Source organism: Odontesthes bonariensis, chromosome 14 (genome assembly GCF_027942865.1).
Source record: "Odontesthes bonariensis isolate fOdoBon6 chromosome 14, fOdoBon6.hap1, whole genome shotgun sequence".
Lineage (NCBI taxonomy): Eukaryota > Metazoa > Chordata > Actinopteri > Atheriniformes > Atherinopsidae > Odontesthes > Odontesthes bonariensis.
In genome coordinates, this window is record NC_134519.1 from 17,227,173 (window position 1) to 17,252,239 (window position 25,067).

General features: G+C 41.9%; 1 protein-coding gene across 3 annotated transcripts in view; it reads right to left on the reverse strand.

Annotated features, from left to right (window-relative positions):
- The window catches only part of obscnb (obscurin, cytoskeletal calmodulin and titin-interacting RhoGEF b), a 62,777-nt gene extending 40,065 nt beyond the window's left edge, over nt 1–22,712 (reverse strand). Inside the window, exons 1-34 of one of the 3 annotated variants that reach the window (XM_075483194.1) lie at nt 22,459–22,712; nt 19,474–20,571; nt 16,815–17,084; nt 16,320–16,580; nt 15,307–15,612; nt 14,946–15,212; nt 14,752–14,858; nt 13,999–14,167; nt 13,523–13,798; nt 13,169–13,441; nt 12,306–12,581; nt 11,952–12,227; nt 11,546–11,827; nt 11,140–11,421; nt 10,734–11,015; nt 10,043–10,327; nt 9,592–9,867; nt 9,231–9,503; nt 8,879–9,145; nt 8,527–8,796; nt 8,169–8,435; nt 7,703–7,969; nt 7,507–7,619; nt 7,265–7,418; nt 7,010–7,171; nt 6,770–6,874; nt 5,658–5,924; nt 3,471–3,740; nt 3,113–3,379; nt 2,726–2,992; nt 2,278–2,544; nt 1,922–2,191; nt 1,568–1,837; nt 532–798 (exon numbers count right to left, since the gene is read on the reverse strand). In XM_075483194.1, the coding sequence (XP_075339309.1) occupies nt 532–798; nt 1,568–1,837; nt 1,922–2,191; nt 2,278–2,544; nt 2,726–2,992; nt 3,113–3,379; nt 3,471–3,740; nt 5,658–5,924; nt 6,770–6,874; nt 7,010–7,171; nt 7,265–7,418; nt 7,507–7,619; nt 7,703–7,969; nt 8,169–8,435; nt 8,527–8,796; nt 8,879–9,145; nt 9,231–9,503; nt 9,592–9,867; nt 10,043–10,327; nt 10,734–11,015; nt 11,140–11,421; nt 11,546–11,827; nt 11,952–12,227; nt 12,306–12,581; nt 13,169–13,441; nt 13,523–13,798; nt 13,999–14,167; nt 14,752–14,858; nt 14,946–15,212; nt 15,307–15,612; nt 16,320–16,580; nt 16,815–17,084; nt 19,474–20,560 (8,998 nt within the window). In that variant the 5' untranslated portion in view covers nt 20,561–20,571; nt 22,459–22,712. The remainder of the gene's footprint in view (nt 1–531; nt 799–1,567; nt 1,838–1,921; nt 2,192–2,277; nt 2,545–2,725; nt 2,993–3,112; nt 3,380–3,470; nt 3,741–5,657; nt 5,925–6,769; nt 6,875–7,009; nt 7,172–7,264; nt 7,419–7,506; nt 7,620–7,702; nt 7,970–8,168; nt 8,436–8,526; nt 8,797–8,878; nt 9,146–9,230; nt 9,504–9,591; nt 9,868–10,042; nt 10,328–10,733; nt 11,016–11,139; nt 11,422–11,545; nt 11,828–11,951; nt 12,228–12,305; nt 12,582–13,168; nt 13,442–13,522; nt 13,799–13,998; nt 14,168–14,751; nt 14,859–14,945; nt 15,213–15,306; nt 15,613–16,319; nt 16,581–16,814; nt 17,085–19,473; nt 20,572–22,458) is intronic. The other 2 variants (XM_075483196.1, XM_075483195.1) reach the window with 2 other exon arrangements.
- Between the last annotated feature and the right edge of the window lie 2,355 nt (nt 22,713–25,067).

The window sequence follows — 25,067 nt, forward strand, 5'->3', positions numbered from 1 at the left end:
TCATTCAGAAATCTGTTATTATGTTCCTGCCACCACTATACAGTACATAAGGCATATCAGTAGGACCGACAAGACAAACAAATGTTGCAGATTCCCCTTCAAAACAATAACCATTTCCTTTTTTTTCCCAATACAACCACAGACATAGCTTTTAAAGCAAAAGCAAACCATCCAATGAGCTCAAGTCATACTACAGTCATAGCCTAAACTAAGCTGTATAAGCACAAATGAAGAAAAATACAAGTGCTCGAAATTTTCAAGAACATTCAATATCGGTATCAAAAACCATGCGACATATAAAATGGAGTGACAAGATCAATGGATCAAAAGATTCAATTTCAAATTATCTGATATGTGGGGTCTGTACTTATCTGTAACTATATGACTTTTATTCTGCTCAACTGATTGTGAAACAGTTAACGGATTTCTGGGACACAGAATTTATTCCAGTTTCATCTAAGGAGCAGAGGGACCAAAGTAAATTTGGAATCTTTTGTCTTACTGTTGCACTGTAGATGCTTAGGTTCTCACCTTTAACTGTCACCTTTGCCATGCTCTTGGCAGTGCCCACGTCACACGTGTAGATATCAGTGTCTTCATCCTCCAGGTGTTTGATGGTGAGAGTTAAGACCCCCTCCTTCTGGGACATCACATATCGGCCTTCTGCTTTCAGCTCTGTGTGGCCTTTAAGCCAAACGACTGTGGATGGGGTTTGTGCTGTCTCACATTGCAAGGTCACAGAGCTCTTCTCATCTGCTTGGCTGTCCTCCAGTGCTTTAGTGAATTTATGGATTGGTTCTGTTAAAAAGAGAAGCATTGTCAAAAGTCTTAGACAAACAGGATTAGCCCAAAACCCATTACATGTGTAGTTAAGATAACAGCTAGCTTTTCAGGACAGTTTCACACAATTTTCAACTTGTGCAAGACGCTGCTGCCCGTCGTTTAACCAACACTAACAGACACATCCCTCCTGTTCTCAACTCCCTCCATTGGCTTCCTGTCCTTTACAGAATTGATTTTAAACTTTTAATGTTTGTTTTTAAAACTCTTAACGGCCTCGCCCCATCATATTTATCTGAGCTTTTAACAGTCCGCAATCCTGGTAGAGCTCTGAGGTCAACAAGTGGAAGTGCTGGAAGTGCCCAGGTCAGAATACAAACACTGGGGTGACCGAGCCTTTTCCGTCGCTGCCCCCAGGCTCTGGAATAAGCTCCCCGTTGAGCTGCGTCTTATTTCTGACCTGGGCCTCTTCAAATCTAGGCTAAAAACCTACTAATTTAGGATTGCTTTTAATACCCAGTAGTATGATGACACTTTTATCTTATTTTATCTTATTCGATTTTGTTGTATTTTATTGCTTTCACTGTTCTTTTATTGTTTTTATTTGTTTTTACTTATTCTTCTCTTTATTTATTACCTGCTGTAAAGCACTTTGGTACATTGTAAGGATTGTCTGTAAAGGGCTGTATAAATAAAATACATTTACATTTACATTTACATTTACATTTACAATATGCATCTTCATACTTGAGTCTCTTAAGTGCCGTAAGATTATTTTCAATCTTACCCTTTATTTCCAGCTTAGCTTTGGTAGTTGCACCTCCAACAACTTCACAACTGTACTCTCCAGAGTCTTTCGCAGACACATTACGGATGGTCAGCTTCATCACCTTCTCTTGTTGGCTGATCTCATATTTCTGGCTTGTTTTGATGGCTTTGCCTTCCATGGCCCACTTTACAGTAGAACGAGCCTGTGTCACCTCACAGGTAAAAACAGCATCTTCGCCTTGAACAGCAGATGCATTCTCAAGTCCTTTTGACACCGATGAAGCTTTTCCTGTCAAAACAGAAGATAAAATATTTAATTCAAAATCATTTGTCTTTGGTCTCCGGGCCTCTTAAAATTTAGTATTGAACTCACCTTCAACAGTTAATGTTGCTTTGGAGCTCAGGTCTTTAAAGCTGAAGACCACCTCACCAGAATCAGCGGGCGTGACATCCTTGATAGTCAGCATATATTTGCGTCCTTGACTGGAGATCTTAAAGCGGCCTTCATTTGCAACAGTTTGGCCGTTAACAGTCCATGCGCACTCATCTTTGCTCTCACGAGACAGAATGCACTCAAAGCCGCATGCGTCTCCCTCATTCACTTCAGCTGATTTCAGCCATTTTGTTATTCCAATACCAATTTCTAAGGGAAAAAATGTAAAAAAGATGTATTATGTACCCGTTTTTGTCGAAACATTACAATAAGTACAAAATGATAGAGATACTCACCTCTTACAGTGACCTTTGACTTGGAGACCTCTGTGCCAAGATCACAACTGTACTCTCCAGCGTCTTCTTTGGTGACATCTTTGATGATCAGTCCCAAAGACTTGCCCGTGTGAAGGAGCTCATATTTTGGTCCAGCTTTTAAGACTTTGCTATCTTTTCTCCATATTGGGGAAACCCTCGGCTTTGATGCTTCACATGCCAGAGTTATCATGCCTTTTTCTTCTCCAATGACATCATCTAGTGACTTGAGGAACACAGCCCGCTTCTCTGCAGGGTTGTTTAGAAAGGTAAGATTGACTGAGGGATATATCACATTCTCAGCCGCAAGGTTAAGTAGGTTCAGTGAAGTTGAAAGTGTTTATGTTCACAGTAAAATTGTAACTATTAATTTCCGAAATATTAAGTTGCTTCAGTAACTTCAGTAAGTAAAGTGGTTGGCAGTCCTCACCTTTGACCTTGAGAGTGACAGACTCCTTCTGTTTCCGGACTTGAAAGGCGATGGTCCCCCCATCCTGAGGTGCCAAGTTCTTCAGCGTGAGCTTGTGGACCTTCCCCTCATGTGTGATGGTGTTGACTTCATTACTGCAGAGCACTTTGTTATTCAGAAGCCACTGCACCTCTTCATCTTCATAGTTAATCTCACATGTGAACACAGCATCGCTGTCTTCATCAACCTCTGTGTCAGCCAGGTGCTTGGTGATCTTAATGTCCCGCACTAGTGGATAGAAACAAGACACGAGTATAATTTTGATGATCAGATAGGTACACTTGCTTTAACTGATTATTTATTACCCAATTGTTTTTTTTTTGTTGTTTTCAGAGGTGGATATTGTACCTTCAACAGTAAGGGTTCCTCTGGTCTCTGCAGGATCTGACTGACAGCGATACTCTCCACTGTCCTCCTCAGTCAACCGTTGAATGGTGAGTTGGGCCCTTGTAGCATCTTGTTTCATGTTGTACTTGTCTGAAGCTGTCAGAGGTACCTGACCTTTGAACCACTTAACCTCTTTGGGTGGGGCGGAGAATTTGCAGGTGAATGTGGCAGAGCCTTTCTCTTTCGCCTTCACATCTTTGACGGGCTCTGCAATCTCAAGTGGACGCTCTAAATACATAAAACAGTTGGTGATTAGGCACAGAGGCATCATAACAATATCACTCGAAAAAAGTTATTGTGGCCAATTCCAAACATCTACCTTTGACTGTGAGAGTTGCTGAGGATTTGCTCTTCCCAGCTGTAAACTGTACAGGTCCTGTCATTGATGCTTTGGTCTTTTTGAAAGTGAGACGGTGCATGGTGCCTTCTTTCTCCAACTCAACATCAGCACCCTCCTGCACAGGAGCTCGATTCAAAGTCCATATTGGAGGTTTTACCAGCTCCATACTAATTTCAACCTCAAAAACAGCTGCAAAGGGCTCTGTCACCTCTACTGAACTGAGTTCTCGAACAATGCTGATGGACTGTTCTGCAGGGATTGTGAAAAAGGAACGGTTTATTGGAAGTCAATATGACGATTTCATCAAATAAAATTAATCATGAGTGTCTAGCCCCTTTCACACTGAGGAAGAACCCACGTTTAATTCGCGAATTTAGTGTGTCCGCTGTTCCTTTCACACTGACGATCCGGGCTGGGATGTCAACTCGATTCGCCATTCGACCCACGTCGGACCCTAGTCTTTTTGCCGAGCCAAATTTGATGTGAAAGCAATTGACGCGGGATGGACGTGGGCGTGGCGTGACGTGAGGAGTTTAAAAGACAGGATGGACAGCTGATCAGAACAACAGCGACAGGTGAGGACAAGTTTCACTTCAAGTTCTACTCTGCAAGTTCGAGACATTTTGCAAGATGGCCAACTGGGGAGACAAGGAGGTCCGCAAGCTCCTCAGCCTCCGAGCAGAGGACGTTATTTACCGCCACATGTCGGGGACGGTGAAAGATGGACCTCTGCTGGAAGGGCTGGCGAGAAAGATGACCATCCACACCCCATAAAATAACATCTCCATGAACTGATACTTGCGTGACCGAACAAACAGCCAGCAACAAAAACAAGTCCTCAAGGTGTCCCGCTATCGTTGGTTTGAAAAATTTGATGCAGACAGGTGTATTTAAGCCTACCTCCAACGCATGGGTTGTGCCCAGCATTTTATGTGTTTCGTGTGACGCTCTGCCACTAGGCAACGCCCCCGGAACTCGGCTTCAGGCGGCACGGATCACCTAAAGGCTCCAGCATGGTTGCCGAGTCTGCTAGCGCGAGCGGTGTTGATGACGTCACAATTTCGTGCCCGCAATATATAGTGGCGCAAATCGATGCGCCAGTCGTTGCAATTTTCTCCGTCACAGAGGTGGCGCTGCTACGTGAGGGTTACCGCTAACTACTCAACAACGACGAAAGTGGAGAAGAAAACAATGAAGAGCAGGAACACTGTAATTAATGATACTGCTGCAGTATTTGGATAATTTAAATTTTTTAATTCAGTTAAGAGGTGAAGGCCCCTGGCATCACCACTTTGAGTCTCTGCCCTCTTCTTTCCTTCACGTATCTGTCCCGTAGCTTCTTCCACACATTCTTACAGAACTCTCCCTCTTTCCCCAAAGTTCTGCCAATCTCTGTCCACAAGTTTTGGTCCATCCGGTTCGTTGTTCTCGGCGCAGCCAAGTTACAAAAATTGACTGGTGCATGACAACGCGATGCGCCGTCTTTTCAAGGCAAGCGCCAGGACTGAAACGTCATTTTGACGTCACGGTCCGCCACCACCGTGACAGACGCGTCAACTGTAACTCCGGCTTAATACGCCAAGCTTTCACATTGCTCGATGCGGGATGAAGTGGCAATTTGGACCCGCGACGGTAGCGGATCTCAGTGTGAAAACAGCTAATGATTCACTTTTTAAATAAACAAACCAAACTGCAAATGGCATCCAAGATTATGCATGCATTGTGAATTTCAACTTGTAAAAAAATAGAAAAACTGGGATGGGTACTGGGAACTCTTTCAAGAACTAAAACTAAAATGAATTCCTCTGTGATACTGTATAATCTACAATAAGATATATTTGGAATTGCACAACCTACAGAGCTTTTTTGCCTGTGATGATCTGACAAAATTCCGACCAAACTTCACCCTGAGACTAATCTATCAAATACCTGCACAGGTTACTTCAACTGCAATGAAATTAGTTTCAAGTCAACTAATTTAGTAGGTCAGGCTTGTTACAAAATAGTTAGGAAATAAATCAACAGATTTTCCATTAAATCCCATTAGTACATTATTTCACATATAGAAAACCAGTGACTCATTGACTAGGAGCTGATGGCTTGTTTTGTGGGAATGGTGTATCTATTCACATCAACAATGATCTTTGTCGTCTTCCACTTTGTTACCTTCCACAAGTAGTTTACATGACGTCTTGTCATCAGTAGCATCGCAGATATATGTGTCTTCATCCCCGGAGTCCACGTCGTTGATCGTGAGCTTTCGGTACACATCTTCACTTTTAATCTCGTACTTTTTGCTTGGTTTGATCTCCATCTTGTTTTTGAACCACTTCACCTTCGCACTGGCACGTGACACTTGGCATTCAAGATGACCACGATGCTTGTACATCGCTATCTTATCCCTGAGTTTCTTCACAAACTTGGCAGGAAGCTCTACAGTAACAATAATACTTAGTGAATGAACACTATTATGCAAGCAGCATATGAACACTAAAAGCTATGCCAGAGGCCTTGCCGAAGCTATTGCTTTAGCGCATAGCAGTAGATGGCAGGCTGAATGATGCCATGGCCAAAGCAAATGGGACTTAAATATTATGATACATCATCATTTTTGAGGCATCTTGAGCTTGAACTTTTTAAAAGCTGAAGCATATAGCAATAACATACACGACTTGAAATCTCTGTTACTGTATTAAGAAAGGCTCTCTCATAAGAATTAGGCAAATTGTGCATGTTTATGCCATTTACAGCAACTACCATGCAGCATTATCTGCCTCAGAACTGAATCACCCTCACATATATTTAGGAGACTTCCAAAAATCAAATGTATAAACCACCAAGATGTGTTGTTATGGAGATGTGTCTATTGCGCCATCAGGCCTCAATGAGGAATAACAATGTAAATGTTAGTTGCAGCCGGATATTTATCTCATCAGACTAAATACTGTCAGAATGATGCACCATGTTGAGTCTTTTTTGTGAGACATCATCTATCTTTCTATCATCATCATCATCTGACAAAATACAGAATCAGAATCAGAAATACTTTATTAATCGCCGGGGGGGGACTGAGAAGACAAACTCTAAATTTAGAGGAAATGTTTCAAAGGTGAAGGTAGGTGTAATCATTGCAACTTTCTGACAGCTTTTAAATGAATGAGAGTAATCCATTTGCAACCGCATTAAACATTGTAACATGGTTCACTGATTCCATGCATAACTACCTACAGTATTCACTGTTGAGGGATTTTTAGCACAAAGCAGACAAACTCATTTACCTTTCACTTTCAGTGTTGCTGATGAAGATGCTTTCTCAGCTGTAAATTTAATCTCACCAATATCATTAGGGGTAACACATCGAAACAGCAGTACATAGCTTTTTCCTGGAATAAGAAATAACTCGGTGTTAAGAAAATATGTCATAATATTATTCTGATAAAAACTAAAATACTGCGTGAACATACATCAATTCAAAGTATGCTGGAGTTTTTTTATCTTATAATTTCTAGAAGCCTTACCCTCTTGTCTCATCTTGATGCTGTCACTGACTTTGAGTTTGGTACTTCCTTTGTACCAGTGGCACTCCACATCATCGTGTGAGATTTCACAGACAAACGAAGCACTCTCTTTCTCCATCACCTCCACATCCTCCAGCTTCTTCACAATCTTAATGTCTCTGGCTTCAGGGACAGTTCAGAGAACCCATTTCAACACTACACCCTCATGAACAGACCTTTACTGATTTGTCACTTTGTGATGTGATGAACAATTACCATGAACGGTGAGCTTGGCGGATGTGTTATCGTCAGTGGTGCGACAGACATAAGTGCCTCCATCTTCGGGCGTGCATTTGTTGATGACCAACGTGCGCTTTCGGCCCAAGGAATGAATGCCAAAGTTCTTCCCAGGTTTCAGTTCAACATCATTCTGCAAATGTATTGATTTTCAAAATATTTCATATTCACTGTACATTTTCAAATCATGTTATTCCCCCTTAGAGACAATAATCTCTTACCTTGAACCATTTCGCATCTGCATTAGTTCTAGACACTTCACATTCAAAAGAAGCCTTCTCCTTCTCAGGAACACTGATGTCCGTCATGGGTTTGGATATCATAGCAAGAGGTTCTGAACAATCAACACATTTTAGTTTAAATTACGATGATTGGTCAAGCAAGACTCTAACAGCAGTGAGGGCAGGCAGAACTGACCTGTGACAATCAGTTTGCCTGAGGTATGGACTCCCTCTGCTTGGAAGGCAATAGTTCCAGCATCTTCCCTCTTGAGATTGGACAGCGTCAGGGCATGCTTCTTTCCCAGGGCTATGATGCGGCAATTTGTTCCTAACTTTACCTTGGCCCCATCTCTGGTCCACGAGCCTTCAACATCAGGCTGACTGAGCTCTACCTCAAGCGTTACTGTCTCTGTTTCATGTGCTTTGGTTTCTGTTAGACCCTTTATTACCTGAATCTTCTTCACTAAAAGGGGGAAGAAAAGAGTTTACCGTGCAGGCATTAGTAAATGATACGACTTTGTGACTTGTAAATCAATTAAATTAATCCACAAAAAATATGAACAGAAAGTAACACGCTATTCCTGTTGAAATACTGTACGGTGTCATTGTAATATGAATCCTATTTCCAACCCTTTATAGATGCGAACAATGATCAGTCTTACTCTCAACAGTGAGCTTGGCCTGGGTCTTGTCATCCAGAGTTTCACAAGAGTAGATTCCGCGGTCAGCATGAGTTACACAGTTGAAGACCAGAGCCTGCTTAGTTCCATCAACCTTTATCTGTACATTTCCAGCAGGCTGCAGCACTACACTGTTCTTCATCCACCTGACTTCCTCTGACGCCTTACTGAGCTCCACTTCCAGCCTTGCTTCACTTTGCTCCTCCACCGTCAGGTTTTCCAGCTTTTTCTTAAATGTCACAGGTTCATCTGAAATGGGTGCACAGAATTTTAGAATAATTTGGAAGCTGAAGTTTTAGATCATGAATGCAGATATTCTAACATTCGTCCCCATTCTTACGTTGTACTTGAAGGGTAGCTTTGCAGCTTTTGCCTTCTGCATCAATACTAATCTCTCCTGCATCTTTCTGGGTGACAGAGGTGATGGTAAGTGAGTAAGTCCCACCGCTGTGCTCAATTTTGTACTTGGGTCCAGCTGTGATGGGTACACTGTTGTGGAACCACTTAACATGGACGTCTGCTGGAGTGACAGCACACTTGAAAATGGCGTCTTTTCCTTCCATTGCAGCTACATTGTTCAGTTTGGTGGTTAGCCTCACTTGTCTTGGTGCTGAGAGGAATGAAGCAGACTCATATTCAATAAATACCTTCTAACTCTAAACTGTGTTGTTCTGATTAAATTTATTATTTACCTTTAGAAGTTACTTTAGCGGAGGTCTTGTCATTTTTACACTCACAGCTGTATTCTCCTTCATCTTCCTTCGTCATGCCAGTCACAGTAAGAAGCCGCTTAGGACCGTCTGTTTTGACACAGTGCCTACTACCAGGCTTAATGTCACGGCCATTATGGTGCCAGACAACATTCCCTGAGGCCTGATTTAGTTCACAAATCAGGCTAAGTGTGCCTCCCAGTTCCACTGTAGCAGGTTTCAAAGGCACAACAAACTTCAAAGCTGAATCTGAAATGAAAGCACGAGAGTTCAACTTCAAAACTAAATCTACTATTTGCAGAGGTCTATACAGAAATAGTTGCTTCTGACTTACCTTTAACCTGAACTTTGAACTCCACTTTGTCATCAGTGGTTTGACAGGAGTATGTTCCACTGTCTTTGGTCTCTGCAGATTTCACTATCAGAGTACGATTGACACCATCTTTTTTCATTTCATACTTGCTGCTCTCTTTGAGCTCCACACCATCTCTAAACCACTTAACATTACCACTCTCTTTGATCAGTTCAGTGGCTAAAACAATGCTTTCACTTGCTTCAAAAGTAAATGTGTCTTTGAGAAGCTTTTTCTGGAATTTGACGGATACATCTACAAACAGAGGAACACCTTTTAAATGCTTTGTGCAAAGAATCATCAATCCAGTGGCAAAATCAGTGAAAACTGAAATATATTTTACCTGTCAAATGCAGTTTAAATACCAACTTCTCTGTTCCAGCTTCACAGGTGTATTCTCCGGCATCCCTTTTATCCATTTTTTCTATCACCAGCTCACGACTTTTGCCCTTTGACTCCATGTGGATACCCTTGCTGGAAGTCAGCAGCTTGCCGTCCTTGTACCATTTCACCTCTGCCTTGGAATCTGAAACCTCACAACTCAGAGTGGCTTTCTGGGAGAGAGAAGCTTTCACCTCTTTCTGGACTGACTCCTTGTTAGAGAAGCCAGCTGGTGGTTCTGCAGAAGAGATTAAAAATGCATTAACACAGGCAAAATCTCTCTGCAAGTGTGAATGGACTAAGCTACTAACTACAAACTCCCAAATACAATAGAAAATTAGGGCTGCTTAACAGGACAAATTCAGCGTGCTGATATACTGCAGAAAATACTTGCGACATCTTCTCCCACCCACCTGCCACTTGTATCTTAAAAGCCAACTTCTCAGTGCCAGCCTCACAGATGTACTCTCCAGCATCTTTCTTCTCCACGCTGTCTATCACCAGCTGGCGACTCTTGCCCTTTGACTCCACATGAATTGTCTTGCTGGAAGTCATCTGCTTGCCATCCTTGTACCATTTCACATCTGTCTTCACATCAGCTACCTCACAGCTCAGGGATGCTTTCTGAGAGAGAGTGGCTTTCACCTCTTTTTGGACAGACTCCTTGTTAGAGAAGGCAGATTTGACTTGGATCTCTGCTGAGGGAATAAAAGAAAGTGTCACCGTAATGCTACATCTTCATTTTAACAAATCACAGTTACTATTTAGGTGAGGTAGAAGCCAAATACAACCAAGATTATTATATCTAATCGTTAAATATTGTACAGCAGAGAGGAAGTAAAGAGGCAACAAAAACCTGCTCAGTAACAGAGGCATAAGACACCACAGCTACATAGAAAACTGGTGCTACAAGATAACGAAAGAAGGGAGTTTGAAAACGTGTTATCATGACATGATTATTAATAAAAATGATGCCAAACTCACTTTTTTATTTTGTCATTAAAAACAGCTAGAATAAAGTAGCTGACACTTGAAGGATGTACACCACTACAGGCCATTTTTAATCATCTTAATCAGGTATTTATCAATCTGCATTCTACTTACCCTCAAGATGTATTTTAAAGGCCAACTTCTCAGTGCCAGCTTCACAGATGTACTCTCCAGCATCTTTCTTCTCCACGCTGTCTATCACCAGCTGACGACTCTTGACTTTTGATTCTGCATGCACTGTCTTACTGGAAGTTAGCAGCTTGCCATCCTTGTACCACTTCACCTCTGACTTTGTGTCAGCGACCTCACAGCTCAGGGTGGCTTTCTGGGAGAGAGTGGCTTTCACCTCTTTTTGGACAGACTCCTTTTTGTAGAAGGCTGACTGGACTTGTGTATCTGTGGAGAACATAAATGTGGTGAAAAGGTTTTTTTTTTTTCTGGGAATTTAAAGGTACCTGCAGTACCTGTCAAGACTTTCAACTGAGTGAGGACAACAGGCCAGTTTAGTCCTTGATCCTACCTGCCACCTCAAGTTTGAAGACAAGCTTTTCGGTCCCAGCTTCACAGATGTACTCTCCAGCATCTTTCTTCTCCACGCTGTCTATCACCAGCTGACGACTCTTGACTTTTGATTCTGCATGCACTGTCTTACTGGAAGTTAGCAGCTTGCCATCCTTGTACCACTTCACCTCTGACTTTGTGTCAGCGACCTCACAGCTCAGGGTGGCTTTCTGGGAGAGAGTGGCTTTCACCTCTTTTTGGACAGACTCCTTTTTGTAGAAGGCTGACTGGACTTGTGTATCTGTGGAGAACATAAATGTGGTGAAAAGGTTTTTTTTTTTTCTGGGAATTTAAAGGTACCTGCAGTACCTGTCAAGACTTTCAACTGAGTGAGGACAACAGGCCAGTTTAGTCCTTGATCCTACCTGCCACCTCAAGTTTGAAGACAAGCTTTTCGGTCCCAGCTTCACAGATGTACTCTCCAGCATCTTTCTTCTCCACGCTGTCTATCACCAGCTGACGACTCTTGACTTTTGATTCTGCATGCACTGTCTTACTGGAAGTTAGCAGCTTGCCATCCTTGTACCACTTCACCTCTGACTTTGTGTCAGCGACCTCACAGCTCAGGGTGGCTTTCTGGGAGAGAGTGGCTTTCACCTCTTTTTGGACAGACTCCTTTTTGTAGAAGGCTGACTGGACTTGTGTATCTGTGGAGAACATAAATGTGGTGAAAAGGTTTTTTTTTTTTCTGGGAATTTAAAGGTACCTGCAGTACCTGTCAAGACTTTCAACTGAGTGAGGACAACAGGCCAGTTTAGTCCTTGATCCTACCTGCCACCTCAAGTTTGAAGACAAGCTTTTCGGTCCCAGCTTCACAGATGTACTCTCCAGCATCTTTCTTCTCCACGCTGTCTATCACCAGCTGACGGCTTTTACCCTTTGATTCTGCATGCACTGTCTTACTGGAAGCGAGGAGCTTGCCAGCTTTGTACCACTTCACCTCTTTCTTAGAATCAGAAACCTCACAGCTAAGAGAGGCCTTCTGGGAGAGAGAAGCTTTCACCTCCTTCTGGACTGACGCCTTGTTAAGGAAAGCTGATTGGGCCTCTGATGGAGGAGTCGTGACAAGAAAAATATCAAACACTATTCAATTAAAGCTTAGTAATTTGTAGCAAAAAATCTTACCTGCCACATGGATGTTAAATGTCATTTTCTCAGACCCAGCTTGGCAGATGTACTCTCCAGCATCTTTCTTCTCCACGCTGTCAATCACCAGCTGGCGACTCTTGCCCTTTGATTCAGTGCGGATTGTCTTGCTGGAAGTCATCTGCTTGCCATCTTTATGCCATTTCACCTCTGTCTTGTCATCAGCAACCTCGCAGCTCAGGGTGGCTTTCTCAGAGAGAGTCACTTTCACCTCCCTCTGAACTGTCTCTTTATTGAAGAAGGCTGATTGAGCCTCTGAAAGTCAATGACAAATACAGAATTATTGGGACAAATAACTAAATTTACCAATGACTGACGATAACGAATCATTCTTCAGCAAGCTTCCCAAAAGGCTAAATGACGTTCAGAGCATCAGTCGACACAATAAGGATAGAAAATAAGAATTACTGCTCTAGAACCTTTGGAGCTGATTGTGCAAAGAAGGCCATTGCAAAAGCTGCTGTGCATAATGGACAAAGCTGCACACCCTCTACATAATATATTGATCGAACCACAAAGTCTGTTCCAGCAGATGCCTCTCCAGCTTTGCTGAAATAAGGAATGTTTGGGAGGTCATTCCTGCCCATAGCAAAACATTCACACAATTGTTGCAATCACTATTGACTCATGACTGTTTGACAGACCCCGGACTGTTAAGCAAACCAGAATCCTGTATATAAGCAAGAAAGGGAAAACATCTTGCTTCCAAAACTATTGCAAATTATTGCTCTGGTGTCCTCCTCGTTTCCAAAACTTTAACAGAGTGTTATCACAAGAAGAGGGAGATAAAACACAGTGTACTTGTATTTGTTACATTTCTTGCATTTTATATATACATCTACCTGACACAAACATCTTGAAGACCAGCTTATCCCCTCCAGCTTCACAGGTATACTCTCCAGCATCACTCTTTTCCACCTGCTCAATCACCAGTTGGCGGGTGGTGCCTTTAGCCTCTGAATATCTTGTCCCACTGGATACCAACAATTTGCCATCTTTAAACCACTTAACCTCTGTCTTGCTGTCAGACATATCACAACTAAGTGTTGCTTTCTGAGAGAGGGTGGCTTTCACCTCCTTCTGGACTGAGTCATTGTTGGAGAAGGCAGCTAGAGCTTGAGTTTCCGAGAGAAAAATACGGTTTACCAAGGTTTCCTAACCTTAAGCTTGCTAAACGTATTGTCACGCAGTCTTACCTTTGATCTTGACCTGGAATGTGACTTTGTCAGCTGCTGTCTCACAAGAATATTGTCCTTCATCACTTTTCTTGGCATTCTTGATGATAAGCTTCCTTTGAGTCCCTTTGGAGACGATGGTAGTTCTTTGGTCCTCAGTGATCTCTACTTGATCCTTTTTCCACACAACAACAGTGCTGACAGGAGATACCTCACAGTTCAGCTCAAGGTCTCCTTTAAGGGACGATGACAGTCCCATGGGACCTCTGGCTTTATTTAGAAATTTGGGAGGTTCATCTAGGAGAAAACAAGATTAGATTGGGAATTGCTGCCATTTTAAATAATGTGCAGTTTGCTAATGCAATGATGGGCATTTATTTTCATGTGAATAAATTACTGTAACAGTATACTGTGTGCTTGTTCAACTAATGTCTCCGCTTCAAAGTAAAGTTAAACTTTAAAGCTGTAGTTAGTGGTTACAGTTTCAGTAACTATACCTTTAAGGGTGAGTTGAATGGGCATCCTGTCTTCAGCTAAAACACACTCATAAATACCCACATCTTCATCTGTAACATTGTGTACCATCAGGATCCTGTTTCGCTCTTTTATGACATATTCATACTTCTTGCCCATTTTTACCTCGCGCCCGTTCTTCATCCAAACCACCTAAAGAAACAACAGCAAAACGGTTTTCCAAAATAGATACGAGAAAGTGATGGTTAGAATTACTGGAGTACTTTGATATTCAACTGAAGTTGTAAAACATAAAAGAAAAGAAACAGCAACAAACAAAGTGAGATGGAACGTCCTGAAATAATTTTATGATAAATAAAGGTTATTCCTCTGGCAGTGTGCGAGTGCTACCATTTGTCTGTTTTAGGTGAGGTTATGTGAAAACTACTGAGCTGACGTTTCATAAAACTTTGAAGAGCTGGGCAAGTGAAAGGACTATTTCATCTTTTTGCATATCAGCTTTTGTTAAAATTGCAAAATACACTGATGGCCTTAGCAGAGGATACTCTCTCAGAATGTTTAAGGAGCAGTTAGATACACTGCATTATAAGGATCACAGACGAAAATGAACATGGATCAGTTCACCATGGCATTGGTTTCACAGTGAAGTGGTCATTTTTGGACAAGAGGATGGAACTGGAGAGTGATACTATTTTTAATACCTGCAAAGTCATAGTGTTAAGACATGTTATTTTATTCCTAATAGCATGTTAATAACTTATGTTTCTATCACAAACCTGTGCATCGTAATCTGACACCTCGGCAGTCAACTGAGCAGTGTCTTGGACACTGCAGGTCACAACCTCTGGATGATGTGACTTGCCGGTGAACCTAACAGGTGGGGCTGAGGGAAAACATAGAAAGTTTTGAGACAAAAAAGGGAAATGTACTACAATATATTAAAAATTCAGAGCATTTTTCAAGAGTTTACCCGTCACAGATATGATGCAACTGCTCTGTGAGCCTCCACCCACAAATTTGACCTCAGCACCATTCATTTCCATGGTCACGACACGGAAGAGCAGTGTGTGCGTGTTCTTCGACCTGGTGATGAGGTAGTCAGCTCCGCTGCGCAGGAGGCGCCCATTCAGGGACCAAAAGCCTGAGCAAACAGCCGAAAGCTCCAGGGAGATAGAGAACTCCTCACCAGTGAATGCAGTGCTGTTCATCAGACCTTTGCTGATTTCTGCAGTGGGTTCTAAAGGAAACAGGCAAAAGAGACATTAAAAGAAGAAAAGGAAAAAAAACAACAACATAGAAATAAAAACGAATGGCAAAAATCGGAGACTCACCAAGATAGAAGCTTCCTGGCACCTCCAGATAAGAACTCTGGCCAAAGTCATTTGTGGCAGAGATACGGAATTGGTAGCTAGCTTCCTCAGTGAACTTACAGATGGTGATCTCTGTTGAAACAATGGTTTCTCCAGCGTTGCACCTCTGCCATGTAGTAGCACCAACCTTCCTCCTCTCCACAACGTAGCTTTTGATGGGCACTGGGCGATCGCTGTCAGGGGGAGACCACTGAATGGTGATGGATGAGTCAGTCTTCTTCTGCACCACAGCGTCGACTGGGGGATCAGGAGGATGCTTCCGTGCAGCTAGATTGGAAAAGTGACAGCAAAGTCTCTCAGCAGACAAATATTGGCTGACAGTTTACATCTTTACTGAGTTCTGTTTCACTTCTGCTTTCATCTTGTACTGCCGCACTCCAGTCCCGTGTCATACGGCTACCCTCCTCCAGATGCCCTCTGACTTTCCCGTCTTATATTCATCACTTGACAACTCCACCCACTAACCTGTGCTAAACTGATCCTGACTGCCTTATCGTGTCTTCACTTGGATCCTCTGTTTTGCCATTTTTACACAAAATTTTACATTCTGACATGGTGGAGAGAGTCAGAAATATTTTTCGTGACAAGTTTAACGTCCATACATCGAAAGCCCTCGTACAATAATAATTAGCATGTGATGTACTTTCCTAACAGCCACATACATTTGTCATTTTACCCTCTTGGAGTCGACAATCAAGAATAAAGTGTCCATGTGATTTTGAAAATTCCTCTATAGAAGTACTGAATTCCTTATTTGCATGTAATTAATGTTGCTTTGTGATAAACAACATGAAACATTTGTGGCAGTGCTCCCAGAGTTAAGTCATTTCCACGAAGCGTTACTTTGCAATCAAATTACATGTTTTCCTTTGAGCTATAGTGACTGGCAAGTAAGACTGGATGAAAAAAAAAACTATTTACAATAATAATAATCAAATCAAATAAATAAAGTTTTACATTGGCATTTGACCTACCAGTGACAGAGAATCGTGTGGAAGTCTTGCAGTCTCCAGCCACAAAAGCCACTTCTCCTGAGTCACCTGCCTGGCAATCTCTAATTGTGAGTGTGTATTGTGTAAGTACACAGGCAATGGAAATTCGGGAATCTTCCTTCAACTTCTCTCCATTGCGAGTCCAGTAGGCATCTGGGCAAGGATGCTCCAGCTCAACACAGAAGATAACAGTGTCACTGACAGGAACCACTGTCCTTCTAGGGAGCTTCCTTGTGATGTTACCTGAAATATTGGGACAAATGCTCTTCACATGACAATATTTTGTAGCATAGAAAACAGAATGTGAAACATACAAGAATAGTAACTATTAATCTAAATATAGTAAGGTTCAAAAGGTCAGGTTACGTCACATCAATGGGAAATACTCGCATTAAAACAGTTCAAATATTTGCACTTGCTAACTGCTGTGTGACACACACAGGTAATGTTCAATAATAAACAAAATCCAAACTGTACCCAGGACAGTGAGCTCAGCAACAGTGCGGCTTCCCTCTTTCATCTCGCAGATATAAACACCGTCGTCATTGGTGGTGACGTTATGTATGGTGAGACGACGTAGGGTGCCTTCCTCCTCCATGCGATATTTGTTACTTTGCCCGATCCGCGTTTCCTCCATGAACCAGTTGGCCTGTGTGGCAGTAAGAGGCACCTCACACATGAGCATGGCCGAGGTTTTCTCTTGCACCTCCACATCGCACAGCTTTCTCTTGAATGGCACCTTAGGCTCTGACAGAGGGAAAAATAGCAGTGTTTTGTGAAAGGTTAGTCTATAAGTTGTTAACAGCTGCATATTCTTTAAGATACTTCCAACAAATTAATTTACCAAATACATCAGCTGTAGGCAGGTGATGCATTTGTTTTTTTGATGGTATCAACTGAATCAGAGTAACTTTTAGTTTGCTACAGAAATGTCAGATTTGAACCAATATTTACCATTTGAAATGGTAAATATTGAGGGTTTGATATGAAAAGTAAAACTATTCTTCTTCTTTGGAAGGAGAATAAATCAAACAAATGAATAAAAAAAACATGAGAAAAGTTCAAAGTTCATGAGTTGAAGTTTGCAATATACTAAGCTTAAAACCCACACAAATATTGCCACAAAATCTTTTGAAAATTATGTACACTAACGTGACTATGATTGATGGGAGGCACAATTTCCACTGTGCTTACTGCACCCGTTATTTCATGAAGGCTCCAGAGTTTACCTTTAAGTTTCCACAACTTCTGCAATCGCACTTTTTAACTGTCCGCACCACAGACATAGGCTACAGTTTCACTTTATCCACACACAACTCTTGTCGTTCTGTGTGGTCGAGAAAGAAGACCACTGGATAAAAAAAAAAAAAATCCTCAAAATCAGATATTTCTAGTCTGCACTGCAGTGAGGGTTTCCAAAGGATGGGTGTTTTTACTTGAAATGATATCAGGTTTACATTAATGATCGTGAATCAAGGTATGCGATGGGATGTGTGACTTCACCGGTTTGTTCAAATTTTTAGTAAAATCACTAGCAGCAAATTTATCAATAAAAATGATTTAACCTTGACTTGCTTTGTTAGTATTCAGACAGTATAATAAGCAAGCCTATAGGGTCATTTCTTCAGGAATGTGGCCCCTTGTGCCACAACCCTAGTTCAACTTAAAAGTGGTGTAAAGTATGATATCTATACCTCTAGTTTCTATCTACATCTATTAATAACTTTTTCTCCAGACCTCATTGATTTTGAACTGGTACAAAGGCATCGTAAGAGACGAACAATTTAGTGTTTGGAGCTGTGTACCTTACTCGTTGTCACATTTCTCCTTATTTTTGTAATCACCTGATTAACTTTTTGTCTGTTAGAAAGACGAATGAAAAACCACCTCAGAGAATTACTTCAGCAAAGGAGAATGTGTAAAGACAGAAAGAACCTATTTTCATTGCTGGTGTGGATCACTTTTTTCAAGAATCCCTTAACAGGGAACTGACCGTGCAGGGAAGGAACTACTGGCTATCCACTTTCCTTTTCAGCTGTTGTGTTTTGTTTAACTTTATTATCTGTATCCACTGAAAAATGGACACTTGTTAAACCAATAAATCTTTCAATTGTATACTTTTCAATTTCACACTTTCCTTGAAAATCCAGTACCTAACAAGTGACTAACTAACACAACAAATGGCAAAATTATCAGTTTCCATTCACCAACAGTGAACAGGTGAATAGTGGCTCTGCCCGCAATGTCAGACTGAATGGAGTTTAACAACCAACACAAATCTAGAACTCTACAGTTTCCTCTTCTGGGCCAATTTCTTCTCAAGAGAAGACACATTAGCAGCGTGACAACGAGGTCCTGCAAGTGAGATCCAATCTTAGCCAACTGTGAACCACTCGTCACCAAGAGAAAATAGATGCAACACAACACCTTCCTTCAGAGGGTTAGCCCGAACTTAACCTTGCCATGAACAGCCACACACGTTTGACATTTTGAGAGATTTAAATAAAAACTTAAATATAGCGAGTACAGTTAGATTTACCGCAATTTTGTTGCCAACAAGCTTTAACATGACACATAAATGAGCCATACTGCAGTATTAGGTAATGATCCATCAGTGCTATGAACACAATCACAGTGGATTATTGAGTACATTGTCCCCTAGCATTATAGTCATTTCACAGAGCACCAAATGTGTATTAATCTGCAGCTCAGAATGCTCCTCAACTAAACAAAAAAAACGTAAATCCCTCTTTTTAGAAAATGATTGAGTGAACATACTGTGAACAATACTCAAGATGCACGTATGTATGTCCTATGTTGTAAAGATTATATCTTCAGTAGAATAAAAATGAGCTGTCGCCTTGGAGCTGAATGCCCTGGAGAGACAGTGTATTGATGTTTGGCTTTTCAAGGGATTTGTTGGCATTACATAAATATAGAGTTAAGTCAGCTTTATCCTTAAAAGCCAATACAGTGCATGTAAGGATCATGCTGTAAGTAGAGGATATGAAGTTGTCTAGTGTCTATTGTCTCCTAGAATGTCATTCATGTTAGAAGATCCTTAAAAAAACTCAGTTCAAATGGACTGTCTCAAATGTGATGATTAAAAAACATGCTGAGCATTTCCAAAGCTCACCTTTGACCGTTACCAACACAGCACTATAGGTCTGCCCAGCCATATTAGTTGCATTGCAGGTGTAGAGGCCGTTGTCACTTTGCTTGCAATACAGGATCTTGAGGATGAAGTTCTCAGCTTGGTCCTCATAAATGACATGCCTGCGGCCCTCGCCGATGTTCGTCCCATCCTTCCTCCAGATAATGTGTGGCTTGGGGTGACCCGTCACAAAGCAGCTGAGTTTGGCGTGCTTGCCCTCAGTCACGGTGCAGGTACGAGTGAATACACCTTTAGGAAGCTTCGCCAGTGCAGATGCCCTCAGCTCATGTTCCAGACTCAACGAACTCAACGGATCTCTCATCTTAGTAGTGGAGGAGGAAGAAACTGAGGAGCTGCTTTCTTCAGTGTGATAGATGGAGATGTCTTTCTTCATTTCCTCTTTGCGCTTCTGCAGGTGAGAGAGAAGGGAGGTGTTCTTGTCCCCAGTCATATGGAGAGCATCCTGAGCATCAACGGCAAGAGTCGCAGCAGCATGGGCACGGCCTACAGAGTTCTGGGCCCTGCAGGTGTAGGTGCCGCTGTCCAGGTTCCGAACACTTTGGATCTTTAAGGTGCTGCTGTCGCTGTCAGAAACAATCTTGATGCGGTTAGTCTCCCCAAGGTAGCGCCCATCTTTCTCCCACTCAAGGTTGGCCTCAGGGTGCGCTGCAACCCGGCATTGGAACACAACATCGCCTCCCAAACCCACGCGTGTGGAAGCAGGTTTCACCATGAAAGCAGGGGCTCTCTGAGACATCTCTGTTGGCAGGGCCACTTTAAGGGTCACAGCAGCATAAGCTTCCCCAACACTGTTTTTGGCTCGGCACATGTACTGTCCACTGTCCTCAAGCGCTAAGTCGTAGATGGTCAGGCGGTACACGTCTTCATCATCCACAGTCTTAAAGCGGCCCCCAGAGGTTAGCTTGAGCTTTTCTTTTTCCCAGGTGATCAGTGGGGTGGGGCTGCCCACAATAGTGCAGCTGAGTGTGGCATCCTTGCCCACACACACTGAGAATGCTTTTGGGCGGGTGAGAAACCTGGGGGCTCCTCCAAAAAAGTTTTGATCCATCGTTTTTGTTCCTGTGATCAAAGAAGAGGCAAATATAATTGTAATGGTATATATAAAAAAAAAAGAAGCATTTTAATATTAGGTGCCTTTCAAGAAACTCAAGTAAATCTTTAAAACATATACATAATATCTTGTACAGTAGAACAAACAATTGAGACAAGAAAAGAAACCGATTACACAGAGCAACGATAGACAGGTAAAATGCTATCACAATAAACATTCCTATAAAGTCATCATCAGAAAGAAAATTGGTTTGTTTGTAGACATTAAGAATCAGGATCAGATTAAGTAAGGTAGAGAAGTCTTGTGGGTAGGCAGAGAGGGGATATTATGGATTTACTTGTAACAGGGTTCAAGAGATGAGGAGGAGCACGCCTGAAAGTTTAGACACAAAAGTGATCCAGAAGGTAGGAAGTAAAGGGAAAGGGAAGCAAGAGACCTGAGAATTTGGGGTTCAGAAAAATTGAAAGAAGTTTAACTGTAAAAAGAAAGCGGTCTCACATTGAGGTGGCCCGTGAATGAGAGCAATATACTCCATAAAAAGAATCTTTGATAATATTTTTGTGGCTGAACTCTGGATTACAAGATGTTGACGCTGAAGGCAGAAGAAATGATCAATACACAATGTAATCCAGAGACATGAGAGAATGACAGTGATCGTAGATGAAAACGACAGGGGTGATGTCGATATCAAAAAGATAACAGCAAACACACAAACAAGATCATTTATGAGGGCTTCAAAGGTTTTTTTTTTGTGTGTTAAAAAAGATTACGGAGGATTCGTTGAGTCACCCTTTATAACAACATCATGTCAGAAAATTGTAAAGCAGAATTTATATAGCCTACAACTGATGAGAAATCAAATTAAATGTGATAATCAATTTCTCAAAGTTTGATATAGATCCTGATACAGATAGCTGCAGGCTAATTCAAACGCATTATTTTTTTTTAGAAATATCTGACAGTAACTCAATCCAGACACTGAATGCAATGAAAGAGGCTTTAAAAGAAATGAAGAGAACTTATTTGTCATGAGTAAAATCTTAGTCTACTCATGCATCCTCAGTGAAAGTGTTAGTCAGAGTCATCAAGGCATTAAATCAAACCTGTCAAGTGCATGTCAAGTACACATTTAGGCTACCAGTTCATTGTGTGTACTCCACAAATATGTTGTGCACTTAAAAAAAGACATAAAACCAGAATTCAGACTGGCTTATTTATAGCTGGCAGTTACAGTATCAGCATGCTCTCTCCCGTCTTGACTCCACCGTCGCTCATCAGGTCAGCCGCATAATGACGCGCAGCCTGTTCAATCGGAAGGCAGTTTAATAACACAACAGCAAAGGAATTCCCCTGTAACAAGGTCACATAGAGCAGAGATGTGCCTTTCAAACAGTGACATTTGCCAGCTTTGTCACCTCAGTTGCTCGAGCTGCCTGTCCCAAAAATAACCTCAGCTGTCAGAGCCCATCTCGGCCCATGGCCATTTGTAGAAGCAAAGGGCCGTTTGATAAAGCTCCCTCTTCGGACGCATACTTTATTTCCAGCGCTGTCCCATTGCTATCTGCCAGGGAAGCTACTAGAAAAAAAATGCACTTATTGGGTTTTATCAAGAATGAGGTTGGTAAACCTCAGAAAAACTGGGGCGGAAAAAATGAATGTAGTTAGAGTTAAATTACATGAGCGTAGTTTAACTGAAACTGGTGGCCGTGGCTGGCTACCATTCGCACAAAGTCGCAGTTTGAACAATTAGCGCTCGCAGGCGGCAAACTGAGGTCACCAGTAAAAGAAGACAACATCTCAGTCAAAGTTATTGCACAAACTAATACCGCAGGTTACTTTTTAGTGTCGAAATAACTCTAACGCTGTTCCCATTGTTTTTGTCTGGTTTTATTCACCTTGAGCCTTCAGCCACTCAGGTAAAAACTGCCGCTGGATCACGTGACAGTAACTTGGCCGCTAAGATTTCCCAGATGATGGACCCAGTCCAGTACCACTTCTTAGGGATCCCACCAGAAAATGTCTTCTTTTGGGCTCAAATATCTGCAAAAATGATTGTAAATCCAGGGTGATGGCACATCCCCCAGTCTCCTGTGGTGGGCGGTTGACTAGACTTATTTTTTCCTTTCTTCTCCGGTGGCTCATGATGCCACATAACTGACGTGCCTGCTTCTGCGCAGCCTCCTTTCCAAAATAGACCTGTCATTCGCAGCCGAGATAGAAGATAGCCTGTTTGAGAGGCCGTGTGGGAGAGAGCAGACAGGCCTGGCCTCTGCTCCCTGCTGCAACCCACACGGGTTAACAAGTAAACAAATCTTACAGCTCAGGGAAAGGCTACTATACTGAATATTATCAGAGCACAGGCATGTTTTAAGCCATCAGTGAAAGTGAAAGCTTTCAGTGGAAAACATTTGAAAATAGTAATTTTATTGAATTGCATGTAATTAATGTTCCCTACATAAACAACTTATAATTACTCTGTATATTAAAAACAAATATCAAAGCTTAATCAAGGTGTCTAAATATTGCTCTTTTGTTTTGTAGTATTGCCCGAAAAATAGACAAACTTATATAGGAGTATCTATAGATCTTATAGGCTATATGAGAGAACGCAGGAACAGACACCCCATGTGCAATTCCACCTGAAATCTGTAACTATGGAAGCGTTTGCAGTATGGACTGATTTGGAAAACACATCTTATTCATTCAGTCTAAATACAGCATACTGCATTTATGGGTATTCAAGGTTATTGATGACTTGAACTAGAATCCCACCTCAGGCAGATTCCATCTTCCCCTTCTTACAGAAATGATGCGGAAATTTCAGATGACTTCAGACAACATCACAAAGAATTGTGCATTTCAGCACGTGTTAATCTCACATCTGAAAGTCAATCTCTTGCCACCTCTATCTGTAGGCCATCTAATGACATTTTGGCTCCGCTTACCACAGCGCGCAAGGGGAGCTGAGCTTCAGAAGATCAAATGTGAAGTTAATTTACACCCTGCATATCCTGACCGACAATTTTGCACAAAGACCACACCCAACACATCACAAATGCTGCTCACACAATTGCCAGACATAAAATCTGAGCTACTCTTGAGTATTTCTAGTATACATTTTAAGTCGTGACTAACGCGCTCAACAGTTTCCACTATTCTTCTACTTTTTCATCCACTATAGAATAAACACACACCCTGATTTACTGTATGTGCTGAACACAGAAAGGAAATTTAACTTCACCCAACTACCAATTGGATTTCCCATGTCAGTTGGATTTCTCAGGATTTGACTGCTCCCAATGTATGAATGGGCTGCCGGAGTGACTGAAGTTGCACAGGAGGTTGCGGCTGTCCACACTGTTCTGTACCCACCAATATGGCAGCTGCTTTACCCTGTGCGTCAGGTCCATAATTAAGTTATGACTTCACATTGTGCCTAAAATCCAGTAATACTTTAAATCTATCCTGGCTGACATCTTCACCGCAATGGCAACAGTTGACACAGGATAACACAGAAGAATATTTCTGCACCTCACAAATAATGCCCCCAAAATTGTAATCACGTTTCCTATATAATACGTTTAGCTTCCAATGGCTGCAAGCAATCTGTGGTTAGACTAGCCCCCTTTCGTCCCTATTCTTTGGCTTCCGTGGTATTTTCTTACTCTTCCAGTGTGGGCTTTCCCCCGGCGCCAGTGACTGACAGCAGCAGGCCGCCTGGACCCTGATTTAAACTTCCCGAAACTCTAGCAGACAGTAATCCACTGTTGCTGCTCGTCTCTGCCTCATCCTGTCCTGGCTACTGTGCTTGGTTTCCATTCTCCTGAACGTACGTGGAAAAACTACAAGAACGGATACATAACTGTGCGTTTGTGCACCTATATGTGTAATACCCCAAGGGGAAAAATAGTTTTTATACAAACCTGAATTCTCCTCGTCATCAGTTTTTTTTTCCCCCCTCTTGGCTACATTTCTTAACGCCCGATCATTTTCCAAAAGGGTACAATGAGTTTATTTTCATATCCCTTGGAAAATGTTTAATGCTCTCCCTCTGGCAGTAACCCGTTTCTCTTGGAGTACAACACATCAGAGGAAAATAAACAACTTAGTGCCTATTTCTCATCTAATAAAGCATTTCCGTTGTGATGAGACCGTTTCTGTAAAATGAATGCAATGCATACTCATCACTCTTTACTAAGCTGCCGTTCACCTGACCTCTAAGCCATTTCAAGAGTAAGGTCACGGTTGTATCATGTTCACGGCTCTAAACACATGCGTGTTACCTCAAGAACATTTACATAGCAGATGACAAGTGAGACAAATGTTAGTTATACCAAAGGCAGAATAAAAAGAATGAGCAGCAGGTGGTGCACAAGCCTGCATCCATCTTTCTAAGAAAAAAATAAAAATTCCAGAGGGAAGTCAACCGTACCCACAAGCACGTCAGAACAAAAACAGGTGAGACGAAGTAACAAATTGCTGTTTATTTAGAATGTGTTTATAA